General features: G+C 48.8%; 3 protein-coding genes across 6 annotated transcripts; 2 read left to right on the top strand and 1 right to left on the bottom strand.

Annotated features, from left to right (window-relative positions):
* Positions 1–227: 227 nt before the first annotated feature.
* LOC101078532 (retinol dehydrogenase 13) lies at positions 228–4,793 on the bottom strand. 2 transcript variants are annotated; one of them, XM_029838894.1, is made up of 8 exons: positions 4,665–4,793; positions 3,164–3,301; positions 1,962–2,096; positions 1,481–1,672; positions 1,233–1,394; positions 1,030–1,149; positions 512–716; positions 228–442 (listed from the first exon to the last, which is right to left on the bottom strand). In XM_029838894.1, exons 1-8 carry the CDS (start codon positions 4,690–4,692, stop codon positions 337–339), a joined length of 1,086 nt encoding a protein of 361 aa, XP_029694754.1. In that variant the 5' UTR covers positions 4,693–4,793; the 3' UTR covers positions 228–336. The 2 variants fall into 2 exon arrangements, with proteins under 2 accessions (XP_029694754.1, XP_003965827.3); XM_003965778.3 differs by lacking the exon at positions 4,665–4,793 and adding an exon at positions 4,248–4,376.
* Positions 4,441–15,095, top strand: pogzb (pogo transposable element derived with ZNF domain b). Of its 3 annotated transcripts, XR_003888963.1 has the most exons (20): positions 4,441–4,582; positions 5,041–5,173; positions 5,722–5,802; positions 5,887–6,101; positions 6,175–6,259; positions 6,355–6,531; positions 6,605–6,712; positions 6,827–7,016; positions 8,209–8,360; positions 9,066–9,166; positions 9,241–9,387; positions 9,498–9,632; positions 9,704–9,894; positions 9,976–10,125; positions 10,212–10,271; positions 10,350–10,462; positions 10,696–12,333; positions 12,414–12,450; positions 12,540–14,677; positions 14,763–15,095. XR_003888963.1 is itself a non-coding variant. In XM_011605196.2 (19 exons), exons 2-19 carry the CDS (start codon positions 5,062–5,064, stop codon positions 14,503–14,505), a joined length of 5,658 nt encoding a protein of 1,885 aa, XP_011603498.2. In that variant the 5' UTR covers positions 4,776–4,916; positions 5,041–5,061; the 3' UTR covers positions 14,506–15,095. The 3 variants fall into 3 exon arrangements, 2 of the variants coding, with proteins under 2 accessions (XP_029694753.1, XP_011603498.2); XM_011605196.2 differs by lacking the exon at positions 4,441–4,582 and adding an exon at positions 4,776–4,916 and having other exon boundaries at positions 12,540–15,095; XM_029838893.1 differs by lacking the exon at positions 6,605–6,712 and having other exon boundaries at positions 6,355–6,573; positions 12,540–15,095.
* An 853-nt stretch (positions 15,096–15,948) lies between these two features.
* Positions 15,949–20,635, top strand: selenbp1 (selenium binding protein 1). The gene is made up of 12 exons (XM_003965760.3): positions 15,949–16,055; positions 16,749–16,802; positions 17,025–17,137; positions 17,231–17,416; positions 17,660–17,780; positions 17,844–18,026; positions 18,633–18,814; positions 18,902–18,980; positions 19,053–19,174; positions 19,417–19,503; positions 19,609–19,727; positions 20,068–20,635. Exons 1-12 carry the CDS (start codon positions 16,052–16,054, stop codon positions 20,228–20,230), a joined length of 1,413 nt encoding a protein of 470 aa, XP_003965809.1. The 5' UTR covers positions 15,949–16,051; the 3' UTR covers positions 20,231–20,635.
* Positions 20,636–20,668: the final 33 nt, after the last annotated feature.

Here is a 20,668-nt window from a genome sequence, read left to right as displayed (position 1 = left end):
GTTTACCTGTGTGACACACGTCCATCCTTCTTCTCCACTGACCCAACAACACACTACCTATCTTCTCTGTCCCAGTATAACCAGTAGGTCTACCCCCCATGGAGGATCAGCTCCCTGCAGCTGATGACAACCAAACTTTGTGTTGGAGAACCGGGGGGACGTTGTGAGGAGTGACAGCTTGAGCCTGACTGGTTGTGTCACGTGTGTGTTTGAGAGACGGTGGCGTTCAGGAGACAGAGACTTTATTGATGTAGGACAAACTGTGACATCAGAGCAGGTCAACACGTCATCCACAACCCCAAAAGTTCCTGTTTTCCTCCCCTGATGACGCTGTCGTCAGCACGTGTCTCTCAGGCCAACCAGTCGAGCGCTCTCCTCCCACAGCCTCCTGGCCGCCACTGCGTCCCGTCCCTCAGGACTTGTTTCCTTCTCTGCACAGTCACTGAACAAAAAATACAGATGAGTTTTGTGACGGTGGGACTCGTGTCAACCACAAAAGATTCCTCCATACCTGAAGTAGCGTCCAGATAGTTGTTCCAGGCCCGGGGTCAGAGCACAGTACAGGGTCGTCTGGCTCCCCTGTGTCGGCGTCTTCATCAGCAGCAGCGAAGGGAGGCTCAACAGCGTCCCCAGCATTGGAAACCAGCCGTGAACGTGACGTCCCAGTTCGGTCCGTATCACTCCTGGGTGGAGACAGAAGGACGATACGCCTGTACCTGTGGAGGTGACACCTGAGTCAGCCCAAATATCCGGTGGGTGTCTGTGTGTAGCGTCTCAGGACCCCTGCTGTGAAGGCCAGGTGGTCACCCAGAAAAAAACACCGTTGTGCGTAACCATGGAATCCAAATTTACTGGTCTGCCCTTTGATGTCACAATGAGAAAGAACCTTGGTTGGATCCTCCCCCAGAATCTCCTGCTCTGATTACTGGAATGCTCCGAACATTGGACAGATCAATTATCTCAACAGTCAAACGCTTCGGACTGCCGTTGTGTCTTGTTACTGCCTGTGTGCGTAGTGTTCGTGGGAACCTTTGAGTCGCCGGGCGAGCTCTCCAGAGAACAGGATGTTGGCTAGTTTACTCTGTTTGTAGCTTTCCAGAGAACTGTAGGACCTTCTGCTGAAGAACAGGTCATCAAAGTCCACGTGACCTGATAAATCAGACAAACAACAGGACTGATTAATGAAGAAACACCAGACCATGCACTAGAACATCAGGCGCAACGGGTCCTACCCCCCCGATGGGCAATGGATGACACTGTGACCACACGACTGGGGGCAGAGCTCTTTAACTTTGGCAACAACAGATTGGTTAGGAGGAAGTGGCCCAGATGATTGACACCAAACTGAGTCTCAAAGCCGTCTTCTGTCAGCCATCGTGGACACATCATCACTCCTGAAGACAAACCATGGAGAGACAGAGCAGCCAGTCAGCCAGACTCAGTCAGCCAGACAGGTGTGGAGACTGACAGATGAACTCACCTGCATTGTTGATGAGAATGTCCAGTCTTTCCTCTGTCTCCAGAAACTCTTTTGTGAACTGTCTGATGGAGTACAGCGAGGCCAGGTCCAGGTGTCTGACCACCACATTACCATTTCCTGTCGATAGTCGGATCTCATCTGCAGCGCTCTCTGCACGGGTCAGGTCCCTGCACGCCATAACCACCCGCGCTCCTGCGATTGACAAGTCACATGCATGCTGTATCACCTCAGGAGAACCAAGGTAGTCACACACAAACACAGATGTTATAATTGGCTTAGGAGGAGTCAGCATGGAGTGTCAGACTCTCCATGACGGGACCTTTTTTCAGAGGGAATTTGGTGTGGTGCTGTTTGCGAACCTTCCCAAAGTCCTGATCCACATCTGGGGAATTTTTCGAGTGCAACATCTTAAGTTTACACTTGCTGGTTGTGGTAACCCAGATGTCCTGCCAGGGATCAGAATGTTCCAGAACACACAAACCTCTGCGAGCCAACTCTCTGCTGGTCTCTTTTCCGATTCCAGTGTTTGCTCCAGTTATCAGCACCGTTTTCCCATCCAGTTGAACAGAACAGCAGCAAACTCCACCTGCAATCCACCTCCTCAACATTGTCAAACCTGCATGCAAACACACACACATACACACACAATATCAGAACAGTGGGGAAAGCTGTCAATGATGTCACTTCCTCTCAGGGTTCAACTATCCCAACACACAGTGCATTGAGAGAAGCGATATCAGTGGGACTAAGTCCTTTACATGCGCTCCAGTTACGGTCAGATTGAGGCAATAATTTGGTTATTGGAGTGTCATTAAAAATGTACCGGTAGTGACAGAGGGGTTGTCATCATCACACAGGAACAAGAACTTGGTAGATGGTCTACCAGACCGTACATATGGTGTGGAAAGATACCTCTGAGACACATTTGGCAAACAACCATTACGTGCATTTACATGCACATGGAAACCTGACTACACTTGTCACTCAACTGGCAGGCATAATTCATACAAGTGTGCTTCCTGTCGACAAAGCAGTTTGCACTAGCGGGACTATAGTTGAAATCAAGTAATCTCGCCCTGCTATGTGCAAGTGGCCGAGCTGGTGAATGTGGCCAGCGTATATTGCAACGGGCCTGCAGAGGATACAGCCAGTCGTTACACAATCTATCTTTCAGATACATCAGTATTACACCGACTGGGCCGCTGCTAGTCAAGCTACAACCTCCGCATGCATTTTATGTAAAGGAATACCGCTGGAATTTGTTTTCCTTGTGTGCATGTAAATGCACTTGCTATGTTGTGTCTAGGATCTTCTGTGCTGGAGTCCCACAAGCATCCAAAGTTTATGGTCTATGAAGTTTAGGTCCTGTGGTACTTTCAGATCCATTCTCATAAATTGTTAGTTTTGATCAACCAGACACCATTGGTAGAGGACAACCAGCAGAGGAAGACAGAGGTGACAAATGTTGCGCTCCAAGGAGAAGGCAACATGCTACATAGCAACATAACTTCATCGGACCCCCTCCCATAAGATACACAGACGGAGAAGCCTGAATGAGGCTTAAGGCACTGAGGCACTGAGCAGAATCTTTACTTCCTCCTGGCACATTTCCTCTGATGTCGTTGATTTTAATGCTGTTGCCTGTGACATCACAAACACAAAAAATAAAATTAGGATTCTTACAGAACACAGTGACTCCCAGAAGAGCCCCACACTTCAGCAGCCTATGGGTCCCTTCCTCCAGCCTGTGCTCCATGTCTGCACCACCATTGCTGGACCAGGGAAGCACCAGGAACCCCCCCAGAGTTACAGCTCTCATCTCTGCAAGTCAGAAAAGAATGAGGTTGAAAGCGAGCAGACCAAGAACCGAGGAAGGGGGTTGGCAGATTAACTGGGATTAGAGCAGATTATCCAGAAACAGGACTGCCAGGATGAGATACGTAGAACCTGGACAGGAAGAAACATGCTGAGCTGGTTCTGGTCACTGTGGTAGAAGGAAGGGCCAGGGGGCCAGGGTAACTGTCTGTGTGTGTGTGTGTGTGTGTGTGTGTGTGTGTGTGTGTGTGTGTGTGTGTGTGTTCAAATCCTGGGAATTCAGTCTTCAGGGGGAGAAAAGAGAACAGGACTTCAGGACTTCCTCGTTGTCTGTGCTGGAGGGCTTCCTGCACTCCCAAATATTTTCTTTACTTTATCTTAGAGGGACTCTTGTGCTGGGAGAATAATAAGTAGAAAAATATTCAAGGTGCTCTCTGTCCCTTCAAAACCTTTTCGTGGTTGCTTGGTTATATAAACCTTAAAGTAGACTCGTACACATTTTGGTAAAGCACCTTCATCAGGCAGTCAAAAGGAAAGATGGAGTTTGATTGGTGAATTTATGATTATGATCCTATATTTTTATTATCCATAACTTTGATGATTTACCAAAGAAGCAAAGTTTGCGCAGGTGATGAGATGTTTGTAAGGGGGACCATATTTGGTCCAGATTGGGTTTGTGTCCAGTGTGGTACTGCATCAGGAATACAGATTGTTCATTTTGAAAGAATGCACACACAGTGCGACTGTTTCTCCTTGCAAACAAGCAGATTGAACCAACTTCAGTCTGTACCAGCTCCAGGGGCAACGGATCAGCTTCGGGAAACGTTTGAAACAGCATCATAATCACACCAGAAGGAAGCCTATTAACAGTCTTTCAGTTTTTGTGTTTCTGCGGTGACGTCACAACCAGCCCCGCCCCTGTTTAACTAACAAAACAAAATGGCGCCCATACAGTAAACGTGCTGGATTTCTAGCATTTCTCCGCCGCCGTCCGGGTTTGGGGTTCGTTTATTTGCTAAACCGCCATCGCTTCCGCCACTCCGGAGCTCTTTAACGCCAAAACCCACATTCCTCCGCAGATGGAGAGACTAAAAAAATTCCGCCTGGGATACTACCATCGACCAATCACAGACGTCGTCGTCTGGGGGAAGTGACGTACACGCGTCTCCGGCCAATAGGCGGCTCTGGCATGGGAAGAAGTGGGAAGGCCCGCCCCCTGCGCGGCTGAGGGAGAATCTTGCGAGACTGTTGGGGTTCTGTTGTTCTGCTCTGCCGCTACACACATAGGTAAGACCAGCACAGCTCAGTCCGGTCCGGTCCAAGTTAACGCAGCACGGCAGCAATCATTCCTGCAACACCAGTCCCTCACCGTAGACTGCGGGGTGATGCGGATGCATGGCTGGGAAGTCTGCCAGAGCAGCAGTGGGCTGCGCTGGGTCTTCAGACGGTTCGGTCCCGTTCTGCAGTCGCTTTGGTGTTTCGCGAACCTCATGCAGCAAAACTTTGCTCCTGGGGAGTCTGGCGGCTGCTCCTGTGGAGAATCAGCCCGAAGACCCAGAGAGGACATGGAGGAACGCCCCCTGTGACCACAGCCTGACATTACAACAGCAGAATCTCTCCAGTGAGCAGCCACCACAATGCTGCTAAACTGGTTTAAATGCTCCGTGAAGATCTTTCAGTAGGGAATCAGAATGCTGCCAGCAAACGTCTCCTGAAACTCTTTTCTTCCCTTTTCTTTTCAACAGTTTCATGGTCCCCACAGCAATATGGATACCCAGTTATTTATGGAGTGTGAAGAGGAGGAGCTGGAGCCATGGCAACAGGTGGATGACAGTGTGGAGGAGGAGGATGTGGACTTCATGGACAACTGTGAGCCAGGTGAGCACACCTGCAGGTTCATCCCACTGCTGCTCTTTGATAATCTACATTTGCAATCAAAAATGGTCAGACTTTTACATATATCACGTTTAGGTCCGACCTTTGAGGTCCGACCTGCAGTGGATGCTGGATCAGATCAAGATCAGACGTGAATTTAGTTTGTGCTTCCCGCCCCGTGATTGTTAGGATTTGACTTGTAGCGGAAGATTGAAGCTGTGGACCTTAAATGATGACTTTCCTCTCAAATATAAGTAAACGTTAGTAAACACAAACAGTCTGAACGCTCACCTCATTCCTGAGCAGTTTGATTTCAAAGTAAAAGCTTGTGTTAAAGAGGAGAGTGAATAGGAAAATCCTTCAGCTCATGCTGCTGTAGTTAGCTTAGACATTAGCTTATCAGGGGTTGTGGATCATTTAATGTCCTTTGATTATTGGAAAGGATCATTTTGGTCCTGAATTATTTAAACATGACATCAAAAGCAGCATATGTGTTATTTCTTGTCTATTTCACACACCGTCTCCTAACACCTGTGTGTGTGTTCCTGCAGAAGAGGATTCTCTCTCTCCTCTTCCAGCCTCAGAGACTCCTCCTATCGACACTCCCTCCCCTCTCACGCCTGTTACTACAGGTTTGTGCACCTGCTTTTTCCTTCTGTTCTTCATTGTTTTCTCCCGTTGACGTTGAGTGGAATAACAACCATTCGCTTTTCCAGCTCCCTCTTCTGTTCAGACCATCTCCATCAAAGCCAGTCCTCCTCCCACCTCCCTCATAACCTCCACCTCCAGCCTGACCACCCCCACCACGCTTGCTGCCACGGTGCCACCTCTACTTGCCCAGGCCCCCCCCCTCATCCTGACTCAGACCGCGGGTGGAACCTTCCTCCTCCCAGCAGCCACTGGAAACGCCTCCATCCTGCTCACAGCACAGGTAGGAGCCCCGACGCTCCTGAGACCCAGCCTGGTGCCTGTGCTGTGGCTGAGGGGTTGTGTTGTGTATGCAGGGCTTTCCAGTGATGAACCACGGTGCCCCTCTGTTGCTGAACCTGCAGCCGGGCCAGGCGGTCCACCCGCTCACTCTGATCCAGTGTACGTCTCTTTGGCCACCATCCTGTGGTGGTTAGCTCGAGGGCATGGGTCAGATTAGTGATCGCCACTGATGGTGCTTCTCTTCATCCTCACAGCCTCTTCGTTGGGTCAGTTAGTGAGGCCGAACATGGGCGTGTCCCCTGTGCTCACCCAGGGCCAGGTGGCTCGGCTCAGACAGGTCCCCACCCCTCCGCTCCCCCTGGCCCAGCTGGGCGCTGCCCCGCCACAGCTGTCTGCCACGCTCGGCTTGCGCATGAGTGCCCCAGGATCCGGTCAGCGACAGCAACCACGTGCGACCGCAGCTGAGCAGATCGGTTTGTTGACTTTGGTCTTGTTGTATTTCAGCCAACGTACAGGTGACCCCGGTGGCTGGACTCGCCTTGCAGACGTCAGGTTGCCCCGCCTCTTCCCCTGGTTCTGCCAGTGGCGTTGGCAGAAAGGCTGTGCACAGCAGTATGAATCCTGGATTCAAATTGTTTCCTAACAGCACAGCCACCTAAATGTTTGCATCTTTATTGTTGTTTATGTGTGACAATATGAGTTTGTATGTGTCACATGATCTTGTAGCTGCTGGCTCCTCCCCCTCTGTTACAACTGTGGCCTCATCCAGCCTCCCCAAAGTGGTAATGAGCGTGGACGACTTTTACTACGGGACATTTAAAGGTGACCTGAGTGTCAGGAAAACACAAACGCTGGCGGTTAAAACCTCGGCCTTCAAATGTGTGACCTGCTCATACCTGGCAGAAAACAATCTGAGGTGAGCTCAGTCAGTCAAATGAGTGCACCTCCTCACACACCGCCAACAAACCTCTAAGGTCTTTGGTATTTTCACCTGTGGGTTCATCTGTGTTTGTTGTGTTTACCTGTGGGTTCAGCTGTGTGTTTGTTGTGTGTACCTGTGGGTTCGCCTGTGTGTTTGTTGTGTTTACCTGTGCGTTCAGCTGTGTGTTTGTTTTGTGTATTTGTTGTGTTTACCTGTGGGTTCGCCTGTGTTTGTTGTGTTTACCTGCGTGTTGACCTGTGTGTTTGCTAGTGTTTACCTGTGGGTTCGCTTGTGTGTGTTGTGTTTATATGTGGGTTCGCCTGTGTGTGTGTGTTGTGTTTACCTGTGGGTTCGCTTGTGTGTGTTGTGTTTATATGTGGGTTCGCCTGTGTGTGTGTGTTGTGTTTATATGTGGGTTCGCCTGTGTGTGTGTGTTGTGTTTACCTGTGGGTTCGCTTGTGTGTGTGTGTTGTGTTTATATGTGGGTTCGCCTGTGTGTGCGTGTTGTGTTTACCTGTGGGTTCGCCTGTGTGTGTGTGTTGTGTTTACCTGTGGGTTCACCTGTGTGTTTGCTAGTGTTTACCTGTGGGTTCGCTTGTGTGTGTGTGTTGTGTTTATATGTGGGTTCGCCTGTGTGTGTGTGTTGTGTTTATATGTGGGTTCACCTGTGTGTGTGTGTGTTGTGTTTATATGTGGGTTCACCTGTGTGTGTGTGTTGTGTTTATATGTGGGTTCGCCTGTGTGTGTGTGTTGTGTTTATATGTGGGTTCACCTGTGTGTGTGTGTTGTGTTTATATGTGGGTTCGCCTGTGTGTGTGTGTTGTGTTTATATGTGGGTTCACCTGTGTGTGTGTGTTGTGTTTATATGTGGGTTCGCCTGTGTGTGTGTGTTGTGTTTATATGTGGGTTCACCTGTGTGTGTGTGTGTTGTGTTTATATGTGGGTTCACCTGTGTGTGTGTGTTGTGTTTATATGTGGGTTCGCCTGTGTGTGCGTGTTGTGTTTACCTGTGGGTTCGCCTGTGTGTGTGTGTTGTGTTTACCTGTGGGTTCGCCTGTGTGTGCGTGTTGTGTTTACCTGTGGGTTCGCCTGTGTGTGTGTGTTGTGTTTACCTCTGGGTTCGCCTGTGTGTGTGTTGTGTTTACCTGTGTGTTCACGTTTGGGTCACCTGTTTGTCTCCATGCAGGTTGATGCAGCACATGCTCCAACACTCTGGTTTGGTTGGTGAAAAAGGAGTCGAGGACAGAAACTTCTGCAGGTTCTGTTACCGACAGTTCTCGTCTTTGTCTCAGCTTCAGAACCACCAGGAACAAGTTCATGGACCCGCCCAGTCTGCCTGTAAGAGTCTTTTACACACCAGCGCCACCCAGTGGTGGCTTGCTCTAGGTTTCATTGACGTTTCTCTGCTGGTCACGTGCAGCAGCTTCACCTATCGGCTGCCCTGAATCTGACTTAACTAGAGGTGACACACTGTGCTGAAGATGTAGGTTTCAGCAGGGGAACACACCCAATCAAGTCCAAAGTATCAGCTGATGTATTAAGATTAAGATTAAGATTAAGATGAACTTTATTCATCCCCGTGGGGAAATTGAATTATAGTAGCAGCGTATGCAGAGTAAAGAGACAGAAAAAATAAATAAATACAGATAAGATTAGAATGTTATAAGCGTATATACAGCATATATTATAAGCATATATATATAATATATACTTAATATAATATATACATATTATAGGTATCCAACTCGTTCCAAGAAACAAACATTTGCAAGTGATCATAAATCAAATTAGAGCATGACTCCAGGCTTTGTTTGTATTTATTGATCTTAAGCTTTAGCTTCAGCTTGGTTGAGTCTGCCCCCCCTCCATTCTCTTGCCAGCTGTTCAACTTTAGCATTCATGCTATAAACCTTGTGTTTTATTAGCTTCATGTCCTGCTGGAGGAGATTGGGAATGCTGTCATATTTCTGCAAATCCAGTATCTTCTGTTCTATAGTGGACCAACGTGACAAAGACAGGTCCAACTTCCTTTTCTCCTCTTAGCTATGTGTCGAATTTGCGAGTGGGCGTTTGAGAATGAACCCGTCTTCTTGAGTCACATGAAGTCGAACCATAAGCCAGGAGAAATGCCGTATGTCTGCCAGGTGAGTGTGACCTGTGGCCTCTGTCCCACCTCGGTGCCGGACCTAAGGCCTTCTCACGCAGGTGTGGTTTGCAGGTGTGTTCGTATCGCTCCTCCTTCTACTCGGATGTCCTTCGGCACTTCGCCAGCGTCCACGCAGACTCTCGCTTCCTGCTGTGTGTTTTCTGCCTAAAGGTGAACAGAAACCCTGTGAGCTACCAGCAGCACCTGCTCCGACACCAGGTAACCCCGTTGGCCTGGTCCCAGGGTCATCCAGGTCAACCTGCTCTCCCCCATTAAGTAAAGGTGGTTATTCATGTGATAACCCAGCGTGTGAACTGCCTGTGTTTTAGGTGAATCAGGCCTTTCACTGTAACAGGTGTCGTCTTCAGTTTGTCTTCCTCAAAGACAAAATGCAGCACAAGCTGGAAAACCATCGGAGCTTCTGTCGGCCGGCTCAGCTGGAAGGACTGCCTCCGGGGTCAAAGGTCAGCTTTGCTGCAATCTTTCATTGTCCAATAGCTAAGGGCGCTGCCTTCGTTGACCCAAGTGTCCACAGGTGACCATCAGAACCTACAGGAAGGTGAGGCCACCAGTGACGTCGCTGCTACAGAGCCCCCCCTCTCTCATCCAGCCGATGAACATAAAAACAGAGCCACAGGCATCCCTGATCCAGCTCACCTCTGGGAAGTCCAAATGTTTATCGTCGCCTCTGAAGCGACCGCTGCGGCGCCGAGCCCAACTCCGCAGGTCAGCCTGAAGGTCTATCCTGGGGGGGGGGGCTGTGTGCACGGGCAAGGAAAGATGTGTGTCTCCGCTCCACTCCTGCAGGACTTCCTGCTGTGATGAGGAACATCTGAGGTGTTTGGAGTGTGGAACCCGTGTTTTGGACCTGTCGGCCCACTACCCGACTCACGTGCGCTGTCTGCTGTGTCCCTACAGCAGCTGCTGCTCTCGAGCGTACGCCGCACATATGATCCAGTAAGAAGCACGTCCTCTGGGAGGCCGTCCTCCCAGCACTGTGGGCTGCATCCGATTGGTTTTGATTGGTTTGTTGTTGTTTACAGTCACCATGTGCCACCGTTGACGGACCAAGTGGTTCCTCTGCACAGAGTTCCTCCTCCATGGTGAGATTGTAATTTAGAAACATTCTTAAGGTTCCCTCTGACCTTATGACCTCTAAATGATCACCTGTGTTTTCTCAGTATATTTCTGTTGCAGTGTTCCACCTGTGGCTTCAGGCCTCGGACTGCAGACCACATGGCTGAGCACCTGCGGTTGAAGCCAGAACACTACAGCGCCACCTGTCGCACCCGGGGTGAGATTTGGGTTTAACGTGTGATTTGGGTGGACGTGCGCGTAGGTCTGCCTGGGTGAGGCGCTGTAGAGACAGATGAGTGATAATCAATGAGCTGAGAGCTACAGACCAACATCCATGAGCGGTCAGATGTTCTATTTCGTCAAGTGATGATTTCCAATAATAATAAAGTCGAAGAGGGACGGCAACCGCTTAGTTTCTGCTCGCCAAGCTAACAGATGTTTGTTTTTCAGATTGTGTTGAACCCGACATTCCATTCTGTGACGCAGAGGTGCAGTCTGCAGATCAGAGGGACCTTCTGACACAGAACTCAGACTTGCCTAGTTCCACCTGGAAGTCGGCAAATTCTTGGAAACATCCAGGAGACGCTAACACCAAAGACCACAGGATCATCCCTTTTGTGGAAAGTTGCGGACCTCGACATTTTCTGCCCAAGAACAGCGATGCCATTGACTTTTTTAACCTTTTGTTCCCAGAAACTCTCATTGAACTAATCAGCAAAGAGACCAATGATCACGCCAAGATGTGTCAGTTTTTGTGGTCATCCTTCCCTGATTGGGTTCCTGTCACTAACAGTGAGATCCGAGGATTCATTGGCCTGATCATTCTAATGGGCATCAAGAACCTTCCTGACTTGTCACAGTACTGGTCCTGGACTCACAACGATAACAGCTACACCTTCTACCAGACAATGAGCTTGATTCGTTTCAGGCAGATTGCCGCCAACATCCGCATGGGCAGCGTCACCACAGCAGAGTGTCGTGGTGCCCAGTCCAGCGACGCCTTGTCCATCTTCAGGCCAATGCTGGAAATCTTAGGTGGAGCTATGTGGAGCACGTACCAGCCGAACTGCAGTCTGGCAGTGGACCGGGCACTGCTGCCTTCTCTGGAGGAGGGTCGGCTCAAAGAGGATGCAAAGGTGCAGCCGGAGGTGTGGCTGCTTTGTGACTCCAAGTCAGGCTACTGCCACCGCCTTTCCATCCAAGTGGGGGAGAAGGTGCAGCAGGGGCAAGGCTGCACCGTGGTCTCTGAACTGGTGAAGGGCCTGGAGGGAAAGCACCACCATCTTTATCTGGCAAATTCTCTTGCATCTGTTCCACTTCTGCAAAAGCTTTTAGACCAGGGCATCTATGCCTCCAGTTCTTTCCCTCAGTTCAGTCCCATCCTGCCCAGAGAACTCTGGGAGGAGGGGTCTCTCGACAAACCCGGAGACTTCCACCAAAAGCAGTTTGGCCCCCTGTTGGTGACACGTTGGAGGGACATGAAAGAGATGGGCTGCCTGTCTACTAATGCAGCTCCAGGGGAACACGACACTGTTTGGAGGAGATCTCAGACCAAAGTAGGTGAACTTGACCCAGTTCACCGCCCGTTGGCCTTCCGACTCTTGCAGGAAAACATGCGCGGGGTAGACATCTGCAAACAGCTCCTTGCCTGCAACCCTCTGGGAGGAATCCCTCAGGACAAGCACTGGCGCAACCTCTTCTGGTTTTTAGTAAACCTTAGCATAGTCAATGCCTTCATAATGCTGAGGGAGAGCCGAAAAGATAGCCCGCCGCCCTGGGTACAGGATGGCCTTTTTACTCAGGTCATCTTCCGCAAGCGATTAGGGAACCAACTGGCCAAGTGTGGTCAAAAGTACCTGGACCCCGGTGAGATGGCCAGGTCCCGCACAAGCATAGGGCCTACAGAAGAGCTGGTGAAAGAGAGACACAGGCTGGCAAAGATCAGCACCTTTTCAAAGAGGTGCAAGAACTGCAACTTGAAGAACCTTCGCCACGAGAGTGTCTACGGCTGCAGCACCTGTGGGGTCAACCTGTGCAAGCAGCCGAGCTGCTTCTGGGAGTTCCACGGCCTGCCGCCTCTTCATAAAGGTTGCAATTATAGTTCTGCTTAAGAATTCTTTGTTTTTCTGAAACAACCCCGTGGTTATTTTTTTTTTTATCTTTCACAGGCTCGGCAAGGATTGGATTTCTCAAGGACAGAATAAGGTCATCTTTCCACTAAAGATCTGCTCTGTTTTATTCTCTATTTGATTAAAAGTGTATATTGATCATGTGAGTTCACTCCTCTCTTCTAGTGGAGACGTTGATGTGAATGAAACTCAGGACAACGTGGATGGAGCTATGGCCCCGGTGGAGGACACAGACCTTTCCGATGAGGAGGAGAAGCCGGCTGACATCGATGAAGACGTTGTTATAAAGGAAGAACTTCCAAAAGTAGACAGCCGTCCAGCGTCGGCACCGAACGGTCAGTCCCGGCCCCCGGCTGTCCTCTGCAAAGGTCGCGATGATTCACTCAACACTCGACAGCTAAGGATCGCCCTGTTTGCCCTGTGCGAGGGACTCCACCAAGCCTCTCGGAGCTTTTCAACTGACACTCGCCTCATTTCGTTCTGGCTAAAGGAAGCCAGGAAGTGTTTGACACAAAGTGAGCAAGAACAGGAAGTCAATGCTGATGGGAGAGAACACATGGTTGCCTGGGTGCTTTCCATGCGTGAGCAGCAACTTCCCATTACTGAGAGTAGCCTTTTCCATAAAGCTTCCATGTTGAAGAAGAAGGGAACTTTCAGCGACTCCTTCCGCATCTCGTATGAATGGGCGGTGCACTTCATGCTGCATCATCGGCTGGGCGTTCAGAGCATCTTCAGAGAGGCCACGATGGCACGAAGTTTGCCTCTTTCCCTAGAGGCCAAGGTCGAATCCTTCAGGACATTTACCAAGAGGATAATCCAGGTCAAGACACTAGCAGAGGGTACTGTGGCTGCGATGGATGAATTGTGTCTGTTTGTAGATTTGAGGGTCGTTCAGGACAAGGCTCGCTGCTCAGAGGCTCTGGAACTGACCGGGTCAGTACCTCTGGTCACAGTCTACCTGGCGGTGCTTGCCAACGGCATCATGCTGCCCTCCCTGGTGATGACAAACAGGAAGTTGTCTCAGAAATGTGTACCAGAGTTCATTGTGGTAGAAGAGGGTGCAGACAGTCTGCTAGTAGAAGAAGTATTGGAACTCTGGACCAACAAGATCTGGATACCACATGTTTCCAGTTCACCTAATCCTCATAAAACCATGTTAGTCTTAGACCGACATCGGGAGCACTTAAGAGATTCTTTCCTGACGTCCATCAGTGGATCCGGTACCCTCCCAGCAATGATTCCTGGTGGCTGCTCCTTTCGTCTTCAGCCCTTGGAGATTTGTCTAAAGCCCGTTCTCAAATTCTTCCTGCTGTCGCGTTGGGCAAAGTTGACTTCTGGAAACCCAAAAGAGTTGGAGGAGTCATCACCCCAACAGCTTCAAGCAAATGTGGCCCAGATTTTGGTGGATTGGGTTATTGAGGCCCTGACACACATGAACAAGCTCCCAGACCTTTGGAGGAAGTCGTTCCAACTGGCAGACCTTCTGCCGGGAAGAGAAAAGCAAATAGACCCTGAGATGGATGTATTTACCAATCAGAAACCAGAGGAGGTACAATCAGACCTCATCAAGACCTTAACTGAAACCCTGCTGGGTCCTGAAGCATTGGCAGACATTTCTAACGAGGTGCTTGACTTGGAAGGTGAAGACGCTGTGGAGGAGGACTTGGAGAACAGTGGAGATGAGATGAAGATCTGGTCAGATGGTAAGGACTCAAAGATGGCAGAGAGGGAAGGCGGACTTGAGGAGCAGGAAGAAATGAATCAAGACACATGTAGAAATGTGAATGAAAGAGGGAACGCTGAGATGGGGCAGGACAAGAGCTTACCAGAGGGGGGAGGAGAGGTCAGGATTAAAGAAATGAGGACATCAGAGGGCTGCATCAAAGAACAACAGGACAGGATAGATGGAACAAAAAATCCACAGAAGCTGGACGGTAAGAAAAAGGTTTCACATATAACAGAGGACAGTGAAGAGGAAGCCAAAGCTACAGACAAAGACAGAAAGGATTTGAGCAATGAAAGACGAGGGACACGCATTGTGATTGGAGAAGATGTTGGGGACGAGTGGAAAATAATGGTCAAGAGCAGGACTGATGGCTCTGACGTGGACGACAGAGTAAAGAAACACTGAGAAGAACCATGTGACATCATCCCTGCTCTCAACGGAAGGACACTCAAAGGTCACGTGAAGAGCTTCTCGCGCCTGGACTGAAGCTCCATCGTTTCATCCCAGATGTTTAGAAATCTGTTCGATGATGACAGCCGCCTCAGCTCTGGCCCCCTGGTGGACCGTTGGAGATCAGGTTCTTCCTCCAAATGTCAGATGTCTGAGTGTCAATGTCACCCCATTCAGTCAATGAGTGCTTTTGTTTTCTTGTTTATTTTCAGTGTATTGGTTCATTTCATCATATCACAAGGGCTCAGGAGGTGTCAGCCTTTCTACGGGTTCCTAGAGATGGTGCCTTCCATGACCAAATGTAGTAGTACCAAATTAGGCAGAAACTCAAAAAAACTGAAAAAAACCCATTTTACTGAGTTTCAAATAGGTGCTTAGGTGTTGCTGAAGAAGCACAATCCTGCAGGATGAGGAGTGAGAGACGCGCATTCATCTTTTTACTTCATTCATCAGACTAAAGACTTTGAATCTGCTCTAACTCAACTCATCCTCTCGGTGACGATTCAGAGGCTGGTTCATCAATAAAATAACTTATAACTTTATAACAGTTTGCTTTTATTGTTATGGGAAAATGTATATTGTTGGTATTTTGGATATTTGCTCATTGTTTTTCTTATATATTGTTTTTTTTGTTATTATACACACACAAAACACACACACACACACACATATATATATATATATATATATATATATATATATATATATATATATACACATACACATTATACAGGTGGGTGACAAACAGTACATTTTACTGCATGTTGTACAATGAATGATTGGGTATGTGATCAAAAAAGCTCATTTGATCAGAATGAGAACTTTTCAAAGCACAAATTGGAGGCAGCACATGAACAGAAGACGAAACATCCAGACTCCAGCTCAACATCCAGCTCACACAGACTTGCTCAGAGCTCTGCTAACCAGCGGTTGGCTACTGGGTAGGCCACGCCCCCTGCCTGCCTCTTGAACAGTTTGCTGATGATTAGGCCACGCCCCTGCCTGCCTCTTGAAGCTGAGTATGTGTAGGCCACGCATCTGGCCGGCCTCTTGAAGCTGGGTATGTGTAGGCCACGCCCCTGGCCGGCCTCTTGAAGCTGGGTATGTGTAGGCCACGCCCCTGGCCGGCCTCTTGAAGCTGGGTATGTGTAGGTCACGCCCCTGGTCGGCCTCTTGAAGCTGGGTATGTGTAGGCCACGCCCCTGGCCGGCCTCTTGAAGCTGAGTATGTGTAGGCCACGCCCCTGGCCGGCCTCTTGAAGCTGAGTATGTGTAGGCCACGCCCCTGGCCGGCCTCTTGAAGCTGGGTATGTGTAGGCCACGACCCTGGTCGGCCTCTTGAAGCTGGGTATGTGTAGGCCACGCCCCTGGCCGGCCTCTCATAGCAGTTGGCTGACTTGAGGCCACACCCCCTGCCTACTCTCATAGCTGTTGAACTTTTACACTTTTGTAATCAGACAGTAAAACGGACGGTTGAGCTCTGCAGGACTTTCCAAACCAAGATGGGTGAGTTCTGGTGCTGTGTGCATTTTGTTATTATTTACAGAAAAGTTTTCTGTTTTAGAGGAAAGTGAAAAACTGCATTTGATCAAAAGACTGATTGCAAAATTAAGACCTTTCTGAGGAAGTTGTCTCTGTCTGAGGAAAAAGACCTTGTTTGTTGAGTTACTAGATCAAGTTCTGTTCTAATTGTCTTTGGTCCAATGTAAACATCTTTTCCATTTGCTGATATGTGCGTCCTCTGACAAACAGTCTCAACAACGTTGGTCAGGTGTGGACATTGAAGTTCTCAACCCGATTAGGTTAGAATATAGGGTGTTTTTAGCTCGCAGCATTGGGGTGTTGAGATGTGTTTGACTGCTTGTGTGTGAATAGAATAATGCGTTGGACACAAACATCCAAGGTAGTTTTCTATGTCAACTGGACTGGGTTTCTTCTCTTTCGTTTCGCCTTCTATCCAGAAGGCTTCTTCAGTTCTGACACAAACATTCCAACAGAGTCCTGAAAAATGTTTCCCAGGATGCATCAGGCCCATAAAGGAAAGAGGGGTTACTGACCCACTTTACTGTCCTAGTTTACTGACCCAGTTTTTATAGTGTTGTTATTGAATAAAAACTTTGGAACATACAAAGATAAACATTAACAGTGACTTGGACCATCTCTCCCCTCTGCTGTCACCTCGGACCTCTTTTCTCTCAGCCAGCTGTTCAGGATGTGGACCCGGATACCGAAGTCCTCTGGACGCCATGAAAGGTGAGACCTGCTACATTTTCAGTGCCACTGATGAGACCATCACATGATGGTCGGACCACCGCCATCTGACAGGATTAAACATATCCAAGACCTTTGGGTCCAAAGGCTGTAGACTGTGATTTATATGCAACGCTGTCGTGTGGGTGTGACCATGTTATCAGCAGCAAGCATGGCTGTGTGCAAAGCTAAGGAAGATAAGTCACAGATGTTTCTCTTGTAAAGGGCCTCGAGAGGAGATCGTGTACCTGCCCTGCATCTACCGCAACACTAACACTTTAAAACCCGACTATCTTGCCACGGTTGATGTCGACCCCAAATCCTCCACATACTGTCAGGTAGGAGTCCGTTCCTTCAATCCCCTGCTGACTGTGTCAAAGTTCACATTCTTCTCGCATGTAAAGAACTAAAGTTCTCTTTTGGCGTGTCAGGTGATCCACCGGCTGCCGATGCCCAACCTCTGCGATGAGCTCCATCACTCAGGGTGGAATGCCTGCAGCAGCTGCTTTGGTGATGCCTCCAGGAAAAGAAACCGTCTGATTCTCCCATCACTCATTTCTTCCAGGATCTATGTGGTCGACGTGGAAACGAATCCCAGAGCTCCGCAGATCCACAAGGTCTTTGTTTATGGCCATTCCACCTGCAATAGAGGTTGATTAAAAAGGAAGTTGCAGCAAAGACTTCCTGGAACCTGGAACTGGACATGCTGTAGATGGGTCCAAACGTCTGCTCTGTCATAGAGATTTTTGATCTGTTTGATAAATTAATGCATTCGAACCCAGTTCTAGTTCCAGTAGTATCTCAAACATCAAGGTTCTGATCCTCATGATATTTAATAGATCTGCTCTGGTCATCTTCAGATAGTGGAACCAGTGGATTTGTTCTGGAAGTGTGGCCTTGCCAACCCTCATACCACCCACTGTTTGGGCAATGGTCAGGTTATGATCAGCTGTTTGGGAGACCCGTCTGGCAACGGCAAAGGTGAGGCAACCCGCTAATGACTGTAAAATGGCCCGAAACTGACTCCAGCGGTCTGCTCCTCAGGGGGCTTTGTCCTGTTGGATGGTCAGACCTTTGATGTGGTTGGTAACTGGGAGCACCCGGGCGAAGCAGCACCATTTGGATACGACTTCTGGTACCAACCCCAACACAATGTGATGATCAGCACCGAGTGGGGCGCCCCCAAAGCTCTGGCAAATGGGTTCGATCCAGCTGATGTGGCAGGAGGTGAGTCCCGAAATGAAAACACGCTCCATTTCTGTGGTTTAGTTTATGTTGAACTCTTGCAGATGAATTTCCACCGTTGCACAAACTGACAGGTGTGTTTATTTCTCAGACTCTGACCTTTACGACCTCTGTAAACCAGCAGCCAGTTTAATGTTTGACAGCTTTACTGCTGTTGTGTAACTGTCACACACAGCCGGATGTCACAAAGTCCTCCCAGCCATTTGGTGGCTAACTTGTGGCTACAACGACATCCTGGACGTAGCGACATGTTCAACATGTGTGTAGATGATGCTTGCTATATGTCTCCATCCTGGGGTGCCCGGTCAGGGTGGAGTGAGGTTCACCTCCTTTGAAAAAATCCTGACTGTCACTCACGTGCTGCCTTTTCAGCTCCTCTCGCTCAGCCCCCACTTGGCCCCAGCACCCTCTGGGGGCCGTGCTACCCCCTCCCAACGTATACACCTTCATGTTTGTGAAAGGCTGGTACAGGTGGTAACACCTTACTGACCACAGGACGACGAGCTGCTGACACCTGGGCCCAGACAACAGGCCAACAATCATGTTATGTCGACACACGGACGTGACTGGTCCTCGCTGTCCCATCAGGTCATTACGGCAGCTGCCTCCATGTCTGGAACTGGGACACCCACAGGAAGCTGCAGACAATCGATCTGGGGAAGGACGGGGGAATTCCACTGGAGGTCCGCTTCCTCCATGATCCCAGTGCCACCGAAGGTTACGTAGGGTGTGCTCTGTCGGGCTCAGTCTTCAGGTTCTACAAAACACTCGTCAGTACCACACAGACCTGACCAGAGAACACACGGCTACAAGTGTCCTGCTCAACCTCTGATCACTGTGTGTGTGTGTGTGTGTAGGAAGGTGACTGGGCTGCTGAGTCTGTGATCAGTATTCCCAGTAAGAAAGTCGAAGGATGGACTCTGCCTGAGATGCCTGGTGAGTCCGTCTGTCTGACCACCCAACTGACTGCTCACCTGTCTGACTGGGTACCTGTCTGTACACTTGCAGGTCTGATCACAGACATCCTGATCTCATTGGACGACCGGTTTCTGTACTTCAGTAATTGGCTGCATGGAGACATCAGGCAGTATGACATCACAGACAGGAGGAAGCCACGACTAGTCGGTCAGGTGAATGATTGAGATACACCTGTGGCTGTCTTAGTTTTTGAAAATGGCAACCATGGAGACATTTGAAGATGCTGCTACAACCCACAGCTACCTATTGAACCTGCGTGTGTGTCGGTGTGTCAGTGTCTGTGTGTGTGTACTGAACCATCTTTGTGAAACCTTTTTTAACATGAATTATTCAGAGGCTGAGCCAGTTTGATGCTTTGTAACGCTGTAACCTGACACACCACTGTCTTTCTCAGCTGTTCCTTGGAGGAAGTATTGTGAGTGATGGTCCAGTCAAAGTGCTGCAGGACCGAGAGAAGCAGCCCGACCCACGTATCATTCAGGTAAGACAAAGCAGTGAGGCACAAACGCCGCCTGTTCGCAGCTAGTTCATTACCTAAAGCCCCGCCCCCTCTACCTCTCTTTCTCTCACTCCTTCTCTCCCTCAGGGGAGACGTGTTCCTGGAGGTCCTCAGATGTTACAGTTGAGCCTCGATGGCCTCAGACTTTACGTGACGACTTCGCTGTACAGTGGCTGGGACAAGCAGTTTTACCCTGACATGATCAAGTCAGTACCGCTGAAAACACAGTAGTAGTACACCGTAGTAATATGCTGTAGTAGTACACTGTAACAATACGCTATAGTAGTACATCGTATCAGTATGCTGTAGTAGTATACCGTAGTAATATGCTGTAGTAGTACACTGTAATAATACTCTATAGTAGTACGTCGTATCAGTATGCTGTAGTAGTACACTGTAGTAGAATGCTGTAGTAGTACACTTTAGTAGTATACCATAGTAATATGCTGTAGTAGTACACTGTGGTCATAGAAGTACTACTACTTCTACTGTAGTGCCACAGTGTCTTGGGCGTGTCTCACTGTCTGTCCGACTATGTCTGTGCAGAGAGGGCTCGGTGATGATGCAGATTGACGTGGACTCGGTTAACGGCGGTCTCTCGCTCAATGAAAACTTCCTGGTGGACTTTGGTAAAGAACCCGACGGTCCAGTTCTGGCTCACGAAGTCCGTTATCCTGGAGGAGACTGTACATCAGACATTTGGTTGTGAAAATGCACCGAACAGACACAAATCGCTGAGAACCTACAGCGAATAAATGGAACACACTTAATTACTGTTCCGTCAAACTGTCAACAAAGTTACCATTAACTAAAGAATTTTAGCTATTATTTTACATCGAATAACCTTCAGTTAGTTGTATTATTGTTCCAATGTATACACAATTACAGGTAACATTCATAATCAACATGTAGTCCACACTCTTAACCATATTGTTTCTGAAACACTCGTCTGATACAAATATTACAGTAATATGCTATTTAGTAAAATAAATCTAAGATAATCTACAAATACAAGTACAAAAACAACCACTGAAATTGCTGGTTTCCATGGTGAAAGGTAGCTGGAGCAGCTGTCATCATCTGATGTTTTCAATAAAGTTCTATTCAATCTTTTTGTATTTTTAAGCGTTTCATGGCATTATAGTTA

This window comes from Takifugu rubripes, chromosome 7 (assembly GCF_901000725.2).
Source record: "Takifugu rubripes chromosome 7, fTakRub1.2, whole genome shotgun sequence".
Classification (NCBI taxonomy): Eukaryota; Metazoa; Chordata; class Actinopteri; order Tetraodontiformes; family Tetraodontidae; genus Takifugu; species Takifugu rubripes.
The sequence above is the reverse complement of the archived record's forward strand: the minus strand, read 5'-3'. Positions and strand labels throughout refer to the sequence as shown.